The sequence below is a fragment of the Pelobates fuscus genome, chromosome 2, assembly GCF_036172605.1.
Source record: "Pelobates fuscus isolate aPelFus1 chromosome 2, aPelFus1.pri, whole genome shotgun sequence".
Classification (NCBI taxonomy): domain Eukaryota; kingdom Metazoa; phylum Chordata; class Amphibia; order Anura; family Pelobatidae; genus Pelobates; species Pelobates fuscus.
Window position 1 is genome coordinate 254,794,813 of NC_086318.1, and position 14,636 is coordinate 254,809,448.

Below are 14,636 nucleotides of genomic sequence, written 5' to 3' on the forward strand. Positions count from 1 at the left end.
CGATTGCCATAAATGTTTAAAAAGTGAAATCAAACATTTGAAATCATCTCAATATCTTACATTATTAGTTTTACACATTTGGTCAGTTCTGGCTCAAAAGCCAATCCTCCCTTTAAATACTATCTATACATCTATACATTGTGTACTATAACACATAATATAATTGTATTATAATGTTGTGTTCGTATTACACCCTAAAGAAAAAAAGGTCAATTACCATTATAATTCTGTTTCACTACAGCCCTACTGCATTAATATTCTGTGATAGGCAAACCATTTTCCTTGTCACTAGTTAAGTCTCAGAAATGGGTTGCATTAATGAATGAAAAGAGGTCAAACAATAAGATTGCTTTGGTCTTGTAGTTTCACTAATACAATTACAGAGTTATTAAATTGTGAGTGGCGTTTGAATTGATTGACAGTTACATAGTACAGAAAAGTGTAATTCTTGGAACTTTTATTTCATACATTGATTGTGTTCTAGCATTATATTGCAAGATGTTTAATGCAAGTGTTTCCTAATGCTACACAATGAAATATCAAAACGAGACATCACTGGGTATAAAACATATGTGATAGGCATTCTGATTATCTCTTTTGAAGAACCCTTTTCTGGGGATGGATGCATGGATGGATGAATGGGTGTGTGGGTGGATGGGCTTGTGGAGGGTTTAATGCTTGTAAGGCTGGATTTGTGGGTACAGTGCCATCACTAGGGTGGAATGGACAGCACCTGGTGACAATATTAGAGGGGTTGACACCCATTGGGATTCTTCTGTGTGTAGCCGGTGAGCTGCGTGAGTGGCTTCTTAGCCACCCTGTAGCTCAGTGATCTGCACTGACAATTAGCTGCACAGTGCAGGGGAGGGAGAGCGGTAAAATCCTTGCTAAATGAGGGCCAGAGAGCTCTGAGATTTTTCTGTGGGCGGCTTTCATTTGGGGTCTGCTTATTGGTGAAACTGGGAGGTGAACAAGGAGTGTATTTATTAGCTGAGTAATGGGGGATGGGACTGTGGGTTCAGTCACAGCAGGAATTGAAATTTAGAGGGAGCACCAACTGCCAAGGAGCACCAACCCCACCATACGCACTATTTTGCTGAAGACTGCCAGGATATCGGTCACTCAGGTGGTTGAAATGCTTGTAGAGCAAAAAAGGAAACCACTAAATAGTGCGCTATAATCTAATAAGGTAATGAAGATGTGCCACTGAGTGTGTGTATCAGTCAGTGTGTATATGTGTGTGAGTATGTGCAGGGCCGGTGCAAGGATTTTTGGGTACACAGGCGAAGATGATTTTGAGGCCACCTCCCCCCCAAAAGCATCTTCACCTGTGTGCCCTTTTAAGCCGGCTTTTGTTTCTTATCCCCTTTTTAAAATGTCTTACCCCATTTAGTGTCTTATCCCCTATATCCCCTTTGTGTCTTTTACTCTTACCAGCTCCTTTGTGTGTTTCTCTTTCACCACCAGCCCGTCTATCTCCTCCCAGACCCCCTGTGTCTCTTTTTCCTCTTCTACAGCACCTCTGTGTCTCTTTCACCCCCAACCCCTTTGTATTTCCACACACAGGCTCTTCTGTGTGGCGCTGTCATCCCCAGCCCCTCTGTGGACTTTATCACCCCCAGGCCTATCTGTGTGTCTTTCTCCACCCTCATGTCCCTCTGTGTGTCTTTCTCCCCACTCAGGCCCCCCTGTGTGCCGTGGCACTCTCCCCTCAATACCCACTAGTGGTCCTCTCTCCTCCATGTCCCTTAGTGTTCCCCCTTCCCTTCCCTGTCCCTTAGTGTTCCTCCCCCCTCCCTTCCCTGTTCCTTAGTGATACTCTCCCCTCCAATGTCCCTTAGTATTACTCTCCCCTCCCCTGTCCCTTAGTGTGTCAGGGACCAGGAACCAGACAGAGACGGAACTAGATGCAAACACACCTTTATTGATAAATAACAAATAAATAACAAAAGCAAAGTCCAGGAATCAAGCAGGGGTCAGTCACCAGAGCGGGTAGTCAGACAAGCCAGGGATCAGGAGCACGGAGAGCAGCGGAGTCAGGAACAAGGCCGGAGTCAGGAACCAGGAACAAACAGGAAACACAGGAACAAGGAGACTTCTGGGAAACAGGAAACCACGCAAGGGCAAGGAGGTTCTGGGCTTAGCTGCTTAAATAGGCAGAACTGATTAGCAGCAGGGTTGATTAATACTCACAGGTGAGTAACCGTGGCAACAAGCAGAAGGAGCTCATAGTAATTGCAGCTGAAAACTCAATCACTGAAACAGAAAAGGGTTGCTGTTTAAAACAGCAAAGAAACCCTGACATAGTGTTCGTCTTACCTCCCATTACTTGTCTCTTAGTGCCCCCCATTCCCCTTAATGTCCCTCCCACCCTCGCCCCCATCTTAGTGTTCCTCTCTCTTCTCTTTTAGTGGTCCCCCCACTTCCCCAGTGTTCATTATTTTCCCCCTCCCCTGTCCCATAGCATTCTCTTCCCCCTCCCCTGTCCCGTAGCATTCTTTTTCCCCCTCCTCTGCCCCATAGCATTATTTTCCCCCCTCCCCTGTCCCATAGCATTCTTCCCCCCTCCCCTGCCCAATAGCATTCTTTTTCCCCGTCCCTTGCTCTATTGCATTCTTTTTTCCCCTCCCCTGCCCCACAGCATTCTTTTTCCCCCTCCCCTGTCCCATAGCATTATTTTCCCCCTCCCCTGTCCCATAGCATTATTTTCCCCCTCCCCTGTCCCATAGCATTCTTATGCCCCCTTCCCTGTCCCATAGCATTCCCCCCTCCCCTTAGTGCCCGGTGTGTCTTCTACCTTTATTGTAGCGTGGCAGAGTGGACCGCGAGCTTCAGTCTCCTGTACCCGGCCGGACTGACAGGAAGTGCTCTCTCAGTAAGCACTTTCTTTCAGTCTGTCCGTGTACAAGAAACATAAGTTCCCGTACCGCGGCGCGCAGTGCTCCACTCAGCCATACTACACAGAGTGCCTGGCAGGAGGGAGCGCCGTACGCCCACTTACTACCGGTCACTCCAATCTAGCACCCCCTTATGGACATGCTGGCCCTGAGTATGTGCCAATATGTTTATGTCATCGAGAGAGCGTGTCAGTGATAGTGTGTGTGCCATTGAGTTTCTACGTGTTTGAGAGAGTGTGCATGTTACAGAGAAATGTTGTGTCACTGAGACTCAGTGACAGAGTGTGTATCAGTGAGTATGTGTGAATGCAGCTATATATAGATATGTAAAGTATATACTGATCAGCCATAACATTAAAACTACCAGCGTAATATCAAGTAGGTCCCTCTTGTGCATGCAAAACAGCTCTGATGCATTAAGGCATGGTCTCTACAAAACCTCTTAACATGTCCTGTGGTATCTGGCACCAAAACATGAGCAGCAGATCCTTAAGTCCCACAAGTTGCTAAGTGGGGCCTCCATGGATCGGATTTGTTGTTTCAGCACAGCTCACATATGCTCAATTAGATTGGGATCTGAGGAATTTAGAAGCCAAGGCCACACCTTGAACTGTTTGTCATGTTCCTCAAACCATTTCTGAACAATTTATGCAGTGTGGCAGGGTGCATTATGCTGCTGAAAGAGGTCACTGTCATCACTGAACACCAATGCCATCAAGAGGTCTATGTGGTCTGCAACAATGTCTAGATAGGTGGAACATGTCAAAGTGGCATCTACATTAATGCCAGGATCCAAGGTTTCCCAGCAGAACATTGCCAAGGGTATAACACTGCCCTGCCAGCCTGCATTCTTCCCATAGTACATCCTTCTGACATCTCTTCCCTAGGCAAAAGATGCATACGTGTTCGGCCATTCACCTGATCTTAAAGAAAACATGATTCATCAGACCAGGCTACCTTTTTCTGTTGCTCCGTGGTCCAGTTCTGACGCTCACGTCTCCATTGAAGACGCTTTTGGTGGTGGAAAGGGGTCATTATGGGCATCATGGGCAGTCTGACCAGTCCAAAATGTAAATCAGACGTAGGATGTCAAAATGATAAATAAATACATCTTAACCTGTCATGCAGCAGGCTGAAACATTGACCTTTTTAAAAAAAAATATTTTAAAGTGCAATTAGTTCAGTCCTTCATGTTGTGGGAAAATGTTAATGTTTTCATTCACCTGTTCATTTGCACACTATTTCATTGCAATTTAGGGCTTGTATACATTTTCAGGGTGAGGCAACAAAATAAATCTTTCACTTGCACCCTTTCTTCATTTTCCCCCCACTATGCGTGGGGATACTCTAAACCTAGCGTTTGAGCATGCACAAATGCTCATTGCATGCAGGGACTTGGAATCCCTGCTGCCCCCTGCCTGTGAACTCCAAAAGCCCTCAAAAGGGAGCAGGAAGAAGCAGGTGCATCACAATGTACAGCTGTCCTGCTCCCTCCTAGACACCAGGATCAACTTCTCCACAGACTTCTCCACAAACTTCTCCAATCTCAGCTAGAACAGGTGTGCTGGAGGATTAGGAATGTGTGCAAATAAATTGTGTCTCTGTGTAAACTGGGGTGAGAGTGTGTAAGGGACATTATGTGTATATGTCAGTGAAAGCGTGTGTTAATGAAAGACACTGCATAAGTGAAATTGTATGTGTGCTCGGGAGTATATGTGTGTCAGTGAGAGCCTGTGTTAAATGTGTGTACATCCCTTAAATAGATTATTAGCTTTAATATTTATTAATATAATTATCCATTATATTTAAATAAAAAAAGTTTTACTTAAAGTAAACCTGTCAGACAGGCTCATATATATTTATACACGCGCTGATATGGTCTGGTAATGTAGGAGGATCATGGGGGTCTTACATCATGAGTTACCGCACTGGGTGACCACCGGTGAGTGTGTGGGTAGATGCTTGGATATTTAGTTTTCTAGGTTGGTGGGTGGTTAGACATAGATTCATAGTAAAACAGATAGATATAATCATAGTAAAACTAGAAGTATTTATAAAATAAAAAAGATTTGTAGGTGCGGTAAAGTGCAGAATCAATTGCTTGCATGGGATGTACAACAGGGAAAACACAGCACATATTAACACAAAAGTGTAACTAAAGAAACAAAAGCTTGTTTAATGTGTTTTACTTGGTATTTTTCAAATGTTGCATACACCTTTTATTGAAATTACAGCTTATCTTGAGATAAGACATTAAATCAAGAAAATCATGTAAATTCTCTCCACACCTTTAACAAGACTGTGTAACCCTTTCCACGTATTCTTAAGCATGAATAGAATCTTGCTTTTATTTTATTTTTTATTTTTTATTTTTTTTATAATTCTTTATTTTTGTAAATGCCGTAGTGACAAACATACAATCTTATACATCCATGGACATATTATATAAACCGAAAGCATTGCGTGAAAAGGTGTACATAGGTTGTGCATTTCTTTTTTTTTTTTCTTTTTTTTTCTAAGGAGATGTATACCAGACGAGTATCGCTTACACTCATTTTATACATCCTGAAAACAGCACCTACTCAGTCAGATATAAGCATAATGAGCCGAAGTGTCTTTGTTATAGAAAGTTTTTGTTACAGAATCTTGCTTTTAAAGAAAATAAATATATAATTTTTTAAAGCAATGCAGTTTTTATTGTATTCAGTATTTGCAGTATATTAGTATTCACAATACAAAATGATTAATTTTGGGGGACAAAGAATCTATTGGGAATAACGTTTTTAATTGTAAGCTCACAATCCATTTAGCTTAGTACGCCATATAAAATGTCTGTAACTGCTAGATCTCAACTTATGGATAGTGTCTTGTATTCCTCTTGTCTAGGTGTGTCTATACTGTACTGTATTTCTTTTCAGTTCAAATAGATTTTTGCTGTCCAGCCAACTAAATGTGTTATTTGGAAGGTAGTATAGTTATTCAGTTTATGAATGTGCTGACAAATTTGTTTTGACAACAATATAATTATTAAATAAACAATGCAATTAATAATAGCTGACATTTTTTATTTTGCATAACTTGTATATATTTCTCAATAAAAATATCAAATTTCAAGAGTCAAGTATATATCATCAACTTTGCTTATTTATTTATTTTAACTTTGTGACATAATTTTTATTTTTGGCTAATTCCTTAGACTTAACCTTTTTTTATTAAATTAATTTATAAAACTTAGTTTACCACACCCTTCAAAATAATTAAAGTATTACCTTGAAGAAGTGGTTCAGATAGTAGTCTTTCTCCCAATCTGTAATTCTTGGGCCTGTTACTTTAATTAAGGTCTACATGTCTCCCTCATGTAAATGGGATTTATGTCCCATTATTATTGGTGACTGTGCTGTTTTTCTTGCCCACATTAATTTATAGGTCCTGTAAATCCCACTCCTGTGACTAGGTCTTGTGTTTAAACTACTGTAGGTGTGGATCATGTTTATGTGTCCTCTGCCCTCATTTTAAGGAACTCAGTATTCTTGGTGTGTCTGAGTGTGACAGAGCTCCAAAGCAATAATACTCGCAGTAAAGTGTATTTAAACTACAATAAATGTGTTTAGAAATCAGTTTGTATAAATAAGATACATTGTTAATCTTCTAAATGCATTAATTGCATTACTTGTTATTAGTAAGTCACATAAAGGGACTATATAGTCACCAGAACAACTACAGCTAATTGAATTTGTTCTGGTGAGTAGAATGATTACCTTCAGGCTTTTTGCTGTAAACACTGTATTTTCAGAGATAAAGCAGTGTTTACCTTACAGCCTAGTGATAACTTCATTGGCCACTCCTTAGATGGCTGTTAGAGATCCTTCCTGGGTCATGGCTGCCTAAAATGCATCCAAACATTCATTATCTCCTCCCTCTGCATGCAGACACTGAACTTTCCTCATAGAGATTCATTGATTCAATGCATCTCTATGAGGAGATGCTGATTGACCAGGGCTGTGTTTGAATTGTGCTGGCTCTGCCCCTGATCTGCCTCTTTGTCAGTCTCAGCCAGTCTTATGGGGAAGCACGGTGATTGGATCAGGCTACCCCTTCTGATGATGTCAGCAGACTGCTTGTTTTTCTGAGTCAAGCAGCATGCAGAGTTTACAGCTCCAGGCTTGAATACAGTAAGATATTTATGTAGGCATGAGGGGCCCAGGGGGGCTCGATGGTGGTTTTAACACTATAGGGTCAGGAATACATGTTTGTGTTCCTGACCCTATAGTGATCCTTTAAAATGTCTAAGAACAGCCCATCCGTGCACCCACATCCCTAAAATGAAAGTGTCTTTCATAGTCAATTTGAAATGTTGGAAGATATGAAGGTGGAAGGTTTCAGGGATTTTTGCCAAAGACCCTTACATAATTGGTTGCAAATCAGAGATGTCATGGACATAGGAAAAGAAGGCCTTACATGCAATAGTGTTTCCCACTTCATGAGTTGCTGTGTTAGCCCATTGCATGAGGCTGAAGGAGGCGGTTACCGATAGCAGTCGAGAGGCATCAGAACTGTTAGGGTTGTTGATTGGGATGATAAAGTCCTCAAGGATAAGAGAGGGAGTGTTAGTGGATTGGAAGTGGGGTAGCCAGGAAGAAAAGTGTTCAATGAATAGGCCAGGATGACCACCAGGGCGATACATTTTGGCAATTCTTAAAGTAGTGAGTTTAAATAGGTGGACGGTGTGAACTTCAAAGGCATGGACAATTGTAGGCCACCGAAACCTAAAAAAACAGGAGTAGCACTGTCAGAGGGGGTCAGCAAGGTCTCAATGAGTGCTAGTAGGGTGAAAGATTTTGACATGAAGAAATCATGTATAGCTGCTGATTTTGAGTTTGCTGCAGACAGAGCAGGCATTCCACAGTGCACACTGAATATCGGTAGATGAGGAGAAATTACAGGGTTCTGGGATGAGGTTCATGTGGTTTCTGGTAGGCTTAGTGTGAGCAGAGGAGATGAAGGGCTCTAGGTTGCAAGAGTCATCACCAGCTGTTGGCTGGAAACTAGTAAACTCAGACTTTTGCTATACAGGTAAGTGCACAAGCTAGACAACGATGCTATGCCAAAAGGCAAACTGCAAATATAAGGAATGCACATGGACATATTCTCACACTGCAAATCTGCATTCTAAACCATTTTTGAACAGTAAATGATTTACCATTCAAAGTAATATAATTAAATATGTGCTAATCGGTCTGGGGATTTCACTGGATGAAATGCCCAGTACGTCAGTGACAATAATTCAGACATAATATTATATATATTTTTTTATAAATGTTATCTATGTATTTATATCATATAAACTGAGAAAGCTAAATTCAAATTGTGCTAGACATATCCATTCCTATCAGCTGACAATATAAATGCTGTAGTTTACTTTTTTGTAAAAGTACCATGCTAACGTCCATTGTAATCTTATTTATTTCACCCCTGCTAAGATAAAATGACAAAAGAAATGTTAAATGTTCCGTGTGCGCTGATCAATTTCCTGCATGATCTAAGAACATTATCTCGGACTGTTTATCTGAATCAATATATGAAGGACATTGTAAAGCAAGTGGTGACCATCCATTTAGAAATTGCTTACAAGGGCATTATTTCTAGAAGTGATCTTTCCTGTCTAATCTCAGTATGAGGAACCTGTTGGAAGCATAATTATATAGAATTATAAATTACTTCACACCAAAATGCACTGCTTTGTAGAAAAGAAAATGTGTTCGGAGATGAAATAGTTCTTGGATTCTATCATTTAAATGATACATTTATTACCTTGTGTTTGCAGGTTAGAGGCCCCCCAGCAGCCGGAGCATTCAAAGAAAGACCTGCAAAACCCACAGCGTTTCGCAAGTTTTATGAGAGAGGAGACTTCCCAATCGCCCTTGAGCATGATACAAAAGGAAACAAAATAGCCTGGAAGGTAAGTGAGAGCACAGCTGTGACTGCCAGCTGTGCTTATTGAAGTGACATCTTCTATTGCCAAACAAAGTTGGCTTATAAGTAAATAATACTGAGCAATTTCTCAGCAAATGAAAGGTTGTGGGGGAAGCTGTTCGGAGGCTGGCCCCCTGAGACAGCAATCTACCTTGGCAACAATTAAATTATCTCCCGTAAAAAGGAAGATGACAGAGACTCTTTGCCTCAGAGAATTATCTCTTATACCAATTCATCTCTATTTTTATGAGGACCTGGCAAGCCTAGCTATTTCAGGCAGTCCATCAAGTGATTGGATATAGCAAGCACTAGCCATTTATCTCCCCAAATTTCACCTTCCTGCAGGACACATCCAAATGGAAGCTTTAATTACCTAAATGGATAGGTCAGAATTGGCTGCTCCCTAGGAAATGCAGAGCGGAATATAAACGAAGTCAGATTTTCATTCTGAGACTGTGCTTTTAGTCTGCAGCATATGTCAACCAACGTAATCGCTGTCATACATGCCTCTGTTAGAGGCTGACCTCCACGGCTAAAATCATTACAGTGCCGACATTTCTCTGACAAAAGGTTAATTGGCTTCAAAATAAATGTATTGCCTAATGACTCCATTCCAATACGGCTATGTTTCTGTCTCCGAATGGCCCACTGATGTTATTTGTAAAAACTTGCCAATCTCTTTAACTCACCAGGGCAAGCTTTTAAATTTAATTTGAAAAACTGAATGCTGATCTTTTTTTTTTTTCCTGCTCCAGCCATTTAATTATGTGTGTTCTCGGAATCTATTCTTTTATTCCGGTTATGGTCGGTGCAGATGCATGAATATGTGAAAGCTAAAATAAGTGAGAAATCATTATTTGTGCTGTGTACACTGCAGCAAGACTGACTGAAATAAGCATATTAAACAGCAATTCCAGTTACATAGTCTATGCTTGTGATTGCTAATACGAATCATTTTGTAATACAAGGCACCTGCTGAGAATACAGAGAATGATGTTTATGTTTCCATACTGATCAAACTGAATAGTAGCATACAAATAAGACATTGCGACGTTCAATAAAGACATACCTTCTATTATTTTTGCTGTTGTCTGAAAATGGATGCAATAGGATGTGCCATAACAGTACGCTATCTGCAATGTAAGGCACTTAAAACGGAACTGCCACTTACCAGGATTTCTAATAGCCTTGATTTAATATTTTTTTTATATATTTTTGTAATTATTTAATATTTTTGATACACTATTTAAATAATTGTAAATTTTTTGATAAACTTTTAAAATGATCTAATATTTTGATATTATATATGTATATATATATATATATATATATATATATATATATATATATATATATATATATAAAGATAAAAAAGACCTTGCACTCCAACTAACATTTTAACAGACCCGGTGCTCGATTGCACTAAATAGATACAGCCAAAAGAAATCAGCACTCCCAGGGTTTATTCAAAAAATCTAAAATTTTTCTTTATTCCAACGGTCATATATTTATATATATAATGCCAAAATACCAGAGTATTGCAGTATGCAATGATACCTTTTTCATTGGACTAACATAATATTTCAAAGACAAGCTTTCGAGAGTTTCAGGTCTGAAGCAATACAGATCAGTTTGATAGAGTTTAACACTTAAAACAACAGATTTTAGAGAAGGGGATGGATTTGGGTGTCATAAATAGCAGAAGATGTGCCTGAAAGTGAAAGGTGCAGGCTGGCTGAGAATAGCCAGAAAAAGTAAATAAACAGGAGAGTCAATAAGCTAGTTAAAAAGAAAAAACATATTATGTTAGTCCAATAAAAAAAATGTATCATTGCATACTGCAATACTCTGGTATTTTGGCATCTTGCCTACTGGACTAATAAGGCTAATCCAATCTACACTATTTATTTAATACAATACACAAGATCCAGCGCACTCACTCATCCACTAAATTGCATCTTCAAAGCTCACAGATTGTATTATTTTTTTTTTTTAAAACACCTAATCTACGCAAAAATAATGGGGGTTTAGTTACAGTTTATGAACATACAATGCTTAAGCCAGCTACAATGTCAATGTACCCCATTTATATTTATTTATATATATATATATATATATATATATATATTATTTTTTTATATTTTGAAAAAATATATATATTTTATATTTAAAAAAAAAAAACCTTGAAAGCTTATCCAAGAATATTAAAGAGATGTTGCGGAAGGGAAACTCATAGGATGCAGCTATAAGAAAACTCAGATTCTCTCAAAATATGCTAATCTCTCTCTAATTCATGGTTTCATCTTTCAAGTAAATCCATACCCCCTAACACCAGTGTCCAGTGAAGAAGGAAGTCAATGGGCGGTGTAAAAGGGTGGGCCACTGACGTGCATCATGTAACCAGAACTTCCGAAAGGACGAACATGCCCAAAAAGGAGGCGTGTCTGCCCAAAGAATTGGAAGGCTAGCATGGCATGAATGCATGTCAGGCTGCCTGCCAATCATGCATGCTGGCCAACAACATCCTGAGCTTGGTATAAATGCGTCTAATGATACGCTCGCTCCATGCTTTTGAAGGACTGTCTCCTAGCACTCACATGTCCACTTGTCTCCTTACCTTCTTTCTAGCAGGCATAAACTCCTGGTATACAGTGTGAGAAGGAGAAAAGGTAGATGTAGTGAGTGTAGAAGAAAGGGAACATGCCACCGTGTTAGAGAGAACAAAGTCAGCATTAACTTAACTAATTTCATTTCAGCTAGACCACACAAGTTTTGTTTACATATATCCCTCTTAAGTTTCCATACTTAAGCAAGAGTATGTGAAGAGTAGTTAGGGTTGCCACCTTTCTTGGAAAAGAATACAGGCCTTACTAATTTGCATAACTAATTATGTATACATGAGATCACATGATGTAAATCACAAGGAGTGACATGAGAGAAAATTCTGTAAAATCACCCAAAAACTACTTACAGTTTTATTTTGCTGTATAGATGGATTGCTCTTGGTGTCTCCCTGTCTCCCAGGTCTTCCAGTTTCCCCATGTCTCCCTGTGTCCCGATGTCACCCAGTGTCCCTTAGAGTCTGTGTCCCATGTCTCCCAGTGTCCCCATGTCACTAGGGGACACTGTTAGACATGGGGACACTGAGACACTTGGGGACACTGGGAGACTTGGGGACATGGTGTCCGTATGTATCACAGTGTCTCAGTGCCCCATGTCTCCCAGTGTCCCCATGTTGCCCAGTGTCCCCTAGTGTCTGTGTCCCAATGTCTCCCAGTGTCCCCATGTCACTAGAGGACACAGAGACATGGGGACACTGAGAGACATGGGGACACAGACACTGGGAGACATGTGGACACTGGGAGATGTGGGGACACTGAGACACTAGGGACATTGGGAGACATGGGAACACTGAGACACTAGGGACATTGGCTGGGAGACATGGGTACACTCAGGGACGTATTAGCTGCAAGGCAAACAAGGCATTTGCCTTGGGCGGCACTTTCCAAATGTCCAGGCAAATGTCTTGTTAGCCTGGCGGCTAACTAAAAATCCGGGCTGGCGGGCAGCGCTGGCGAGGGAGCACTTTCCCCTGAGCTCTCTGCTCAGCTCCCTCGCGCGCCGCAGAGTGATGCTGGGAGCCTGAATATGATGTCACGAGGGAGCCAAGTAGAGAGCTCATTAATAAGTTCTCCAGCTCCCCCCGCCCAGCAGGCCCACTGGACCCCAGGGAAAGGGAAAACCTCCGCCAGCATTCCCAAAGGTAAGGAGTTATTATTATTATTGCCATTTATATAGCGCCAACAGATTCCGTAGCACTTAGTTGTTCCCAGGTCTCAGTGTCCCCTAGTGTCGCAGTGTCCCCAAGTGTCCCATGTGTGTCTGTGTCCCCATGTGTGTCTGTGTCCCCGTGTCTCCAAGTGTCTCAGCGTCCCCAGCGTTCTCTCTGTGTCCCTATGTCTTACAGTGTCCCCTAGTGTCTCAGTGTGCTAATGCAGCCTTTACCCCATCCTTCACTTCCCTGAGCTGTAGGCTGTCTCTGCAGGCTGGGAGCTGCTGTCTGGACTTTCTGTGCTGTATAGCTGCTCCCGCGTGGGTCAGTGAGTAATGAGATGCAGGTATATGTTGTAACTTCCTATCCCTGCCTCTCTCTACACACACAGCGACCTACTGGCCAGTGCTGGTATTGCAATGTAATTTCTGTTTATACTGAGAAAAATACCGGCATTTGTATAACTGCAATATCGGCACCGGTCAGGTAGCCTCAAATAAATGCCGGCCAGGTGACAACCCTAAGAGTAGTGTGTACATTTTTTTTTTTTAATAAATGGGCCTATTCCATGGGCCTGGGCCTGGAGCCACAGCTCAATCAGCCTCTATGTTTATCCGGCCCTGACCATCCAATGCTGTACGGGTTCATTCGGAATGCAAAATCTAGACATTGTTTATGCTATTTAACAATGTCTTTATTTTGCAGACAAGGTTCCGAATGAGCCTGAATATGGTCCAAAACATTACCAGAGAGCAGAAATCTAGACATAAATTGTTCAAATGCTATAAATCCAGGTCTGGAATTTTAAAATCTAAATGATTTGCCTGCTTGCAGTGCTAGCATATATGTTTACTAAAATGTTTGGAAGCTAATACATGTTTCCATGGAATATGAAAATTTGTTTTACAGACACTAAATTGCCCTGAGAAAAATTTATAAATTCATGCTTAATCTCTGAATTTGCACCCTTGCAGTACATGTGCTTATCCACTGTGGCTTCCATATCCATATTTTACCATTCTTATATACACTTGGGGCCTAGCAGATAACTCCTTTGGAAGTATTTAATCCATTCTGCATTTATGTTTCAGTGAAAAACTGTCTTAACCTCCCTAGCGGTATTCCCGAGCGTGACTCGTGGTTAATTTTCGCTGCCAGAAGCGGTAACCCCGAGTCACGCTCGGGGTAGATAAGATTTACTTACCTCCGCCGCGATCCGCTTCGGGAGGACTGCCTCACAGCCCAGGCAGCCCTCCCACGGCAAATCAGGCCCCCGGGGGCCATGTGATCGCTCTCAAAGAGCGATCACATGGCCCTCTATAGCTGGCTGTGGATCTGCCAGCAGGGGGACTGTTTGAAATATCAGACAGTCCCCCTGCTGGTGGGAAGTATAAAAAAAATAAAAAAAGACAAGTGTAAAAATAAATTAAATATATTTTTATATATATATATATAATATGTATACATATTATATATATAATAGATGTACATATATATATTATATATAAATACGTATAATTAAAATAATAAATAAATAAAATAATAAAATAAATAAATAAAATATTGAAACAAAATTTAATATAAATTATATATGCATATGTAATTTCATTCTAACTGTATTTTGTTATTAATATATATATATCGGTAACAAAATACACTTAGAATGACATTCTATATATATCTATCTATATATAAAATACAAATAACCGCAAATATATATATAGATAAATACATATAATTACATAAAAGATTACATTAGTATACACGTAGAATTTAAATACCTATAAATGCATATATATTAAAATTCTACATGTATATTTAAATAATCTTTTAACGTAATTATGTGATTTGATTAATTAAAATTTGATTGACATGCCTGACATGGGGGCGGAACTGGGCGGGTAATTCAAATGCAAAAAAATGGTACCGCTTTTGGTACAAAATTCCTGACATAATCATACCGCCAGGGAGGTTAATGAACTTTTAAATGATAA

General features: G+C 40.3%; 1 protein-coding gene across 1 annotated transcript in view; it reads left to right on the plus strand.

The window, feature by feature from the left end:
• PACRG (parkin coregulated) overlaps positions 1-14,636 on the plus strand; it is a 483,004-nt gene that overhangs the window by 105,150 nt on the left and 363,218 nt on the right. Inside the window, exon 2 of the mRNA XM_063441222.1 lies at positions 8,722-8,856. Within this exon, the coding sequence (XP_063297292.1) occupies positions 8,722-8,856 (135 nt within the window). The remainder of the gene's footprint in view (positions 1-8,721; positions 8,857-14,636) is intronic.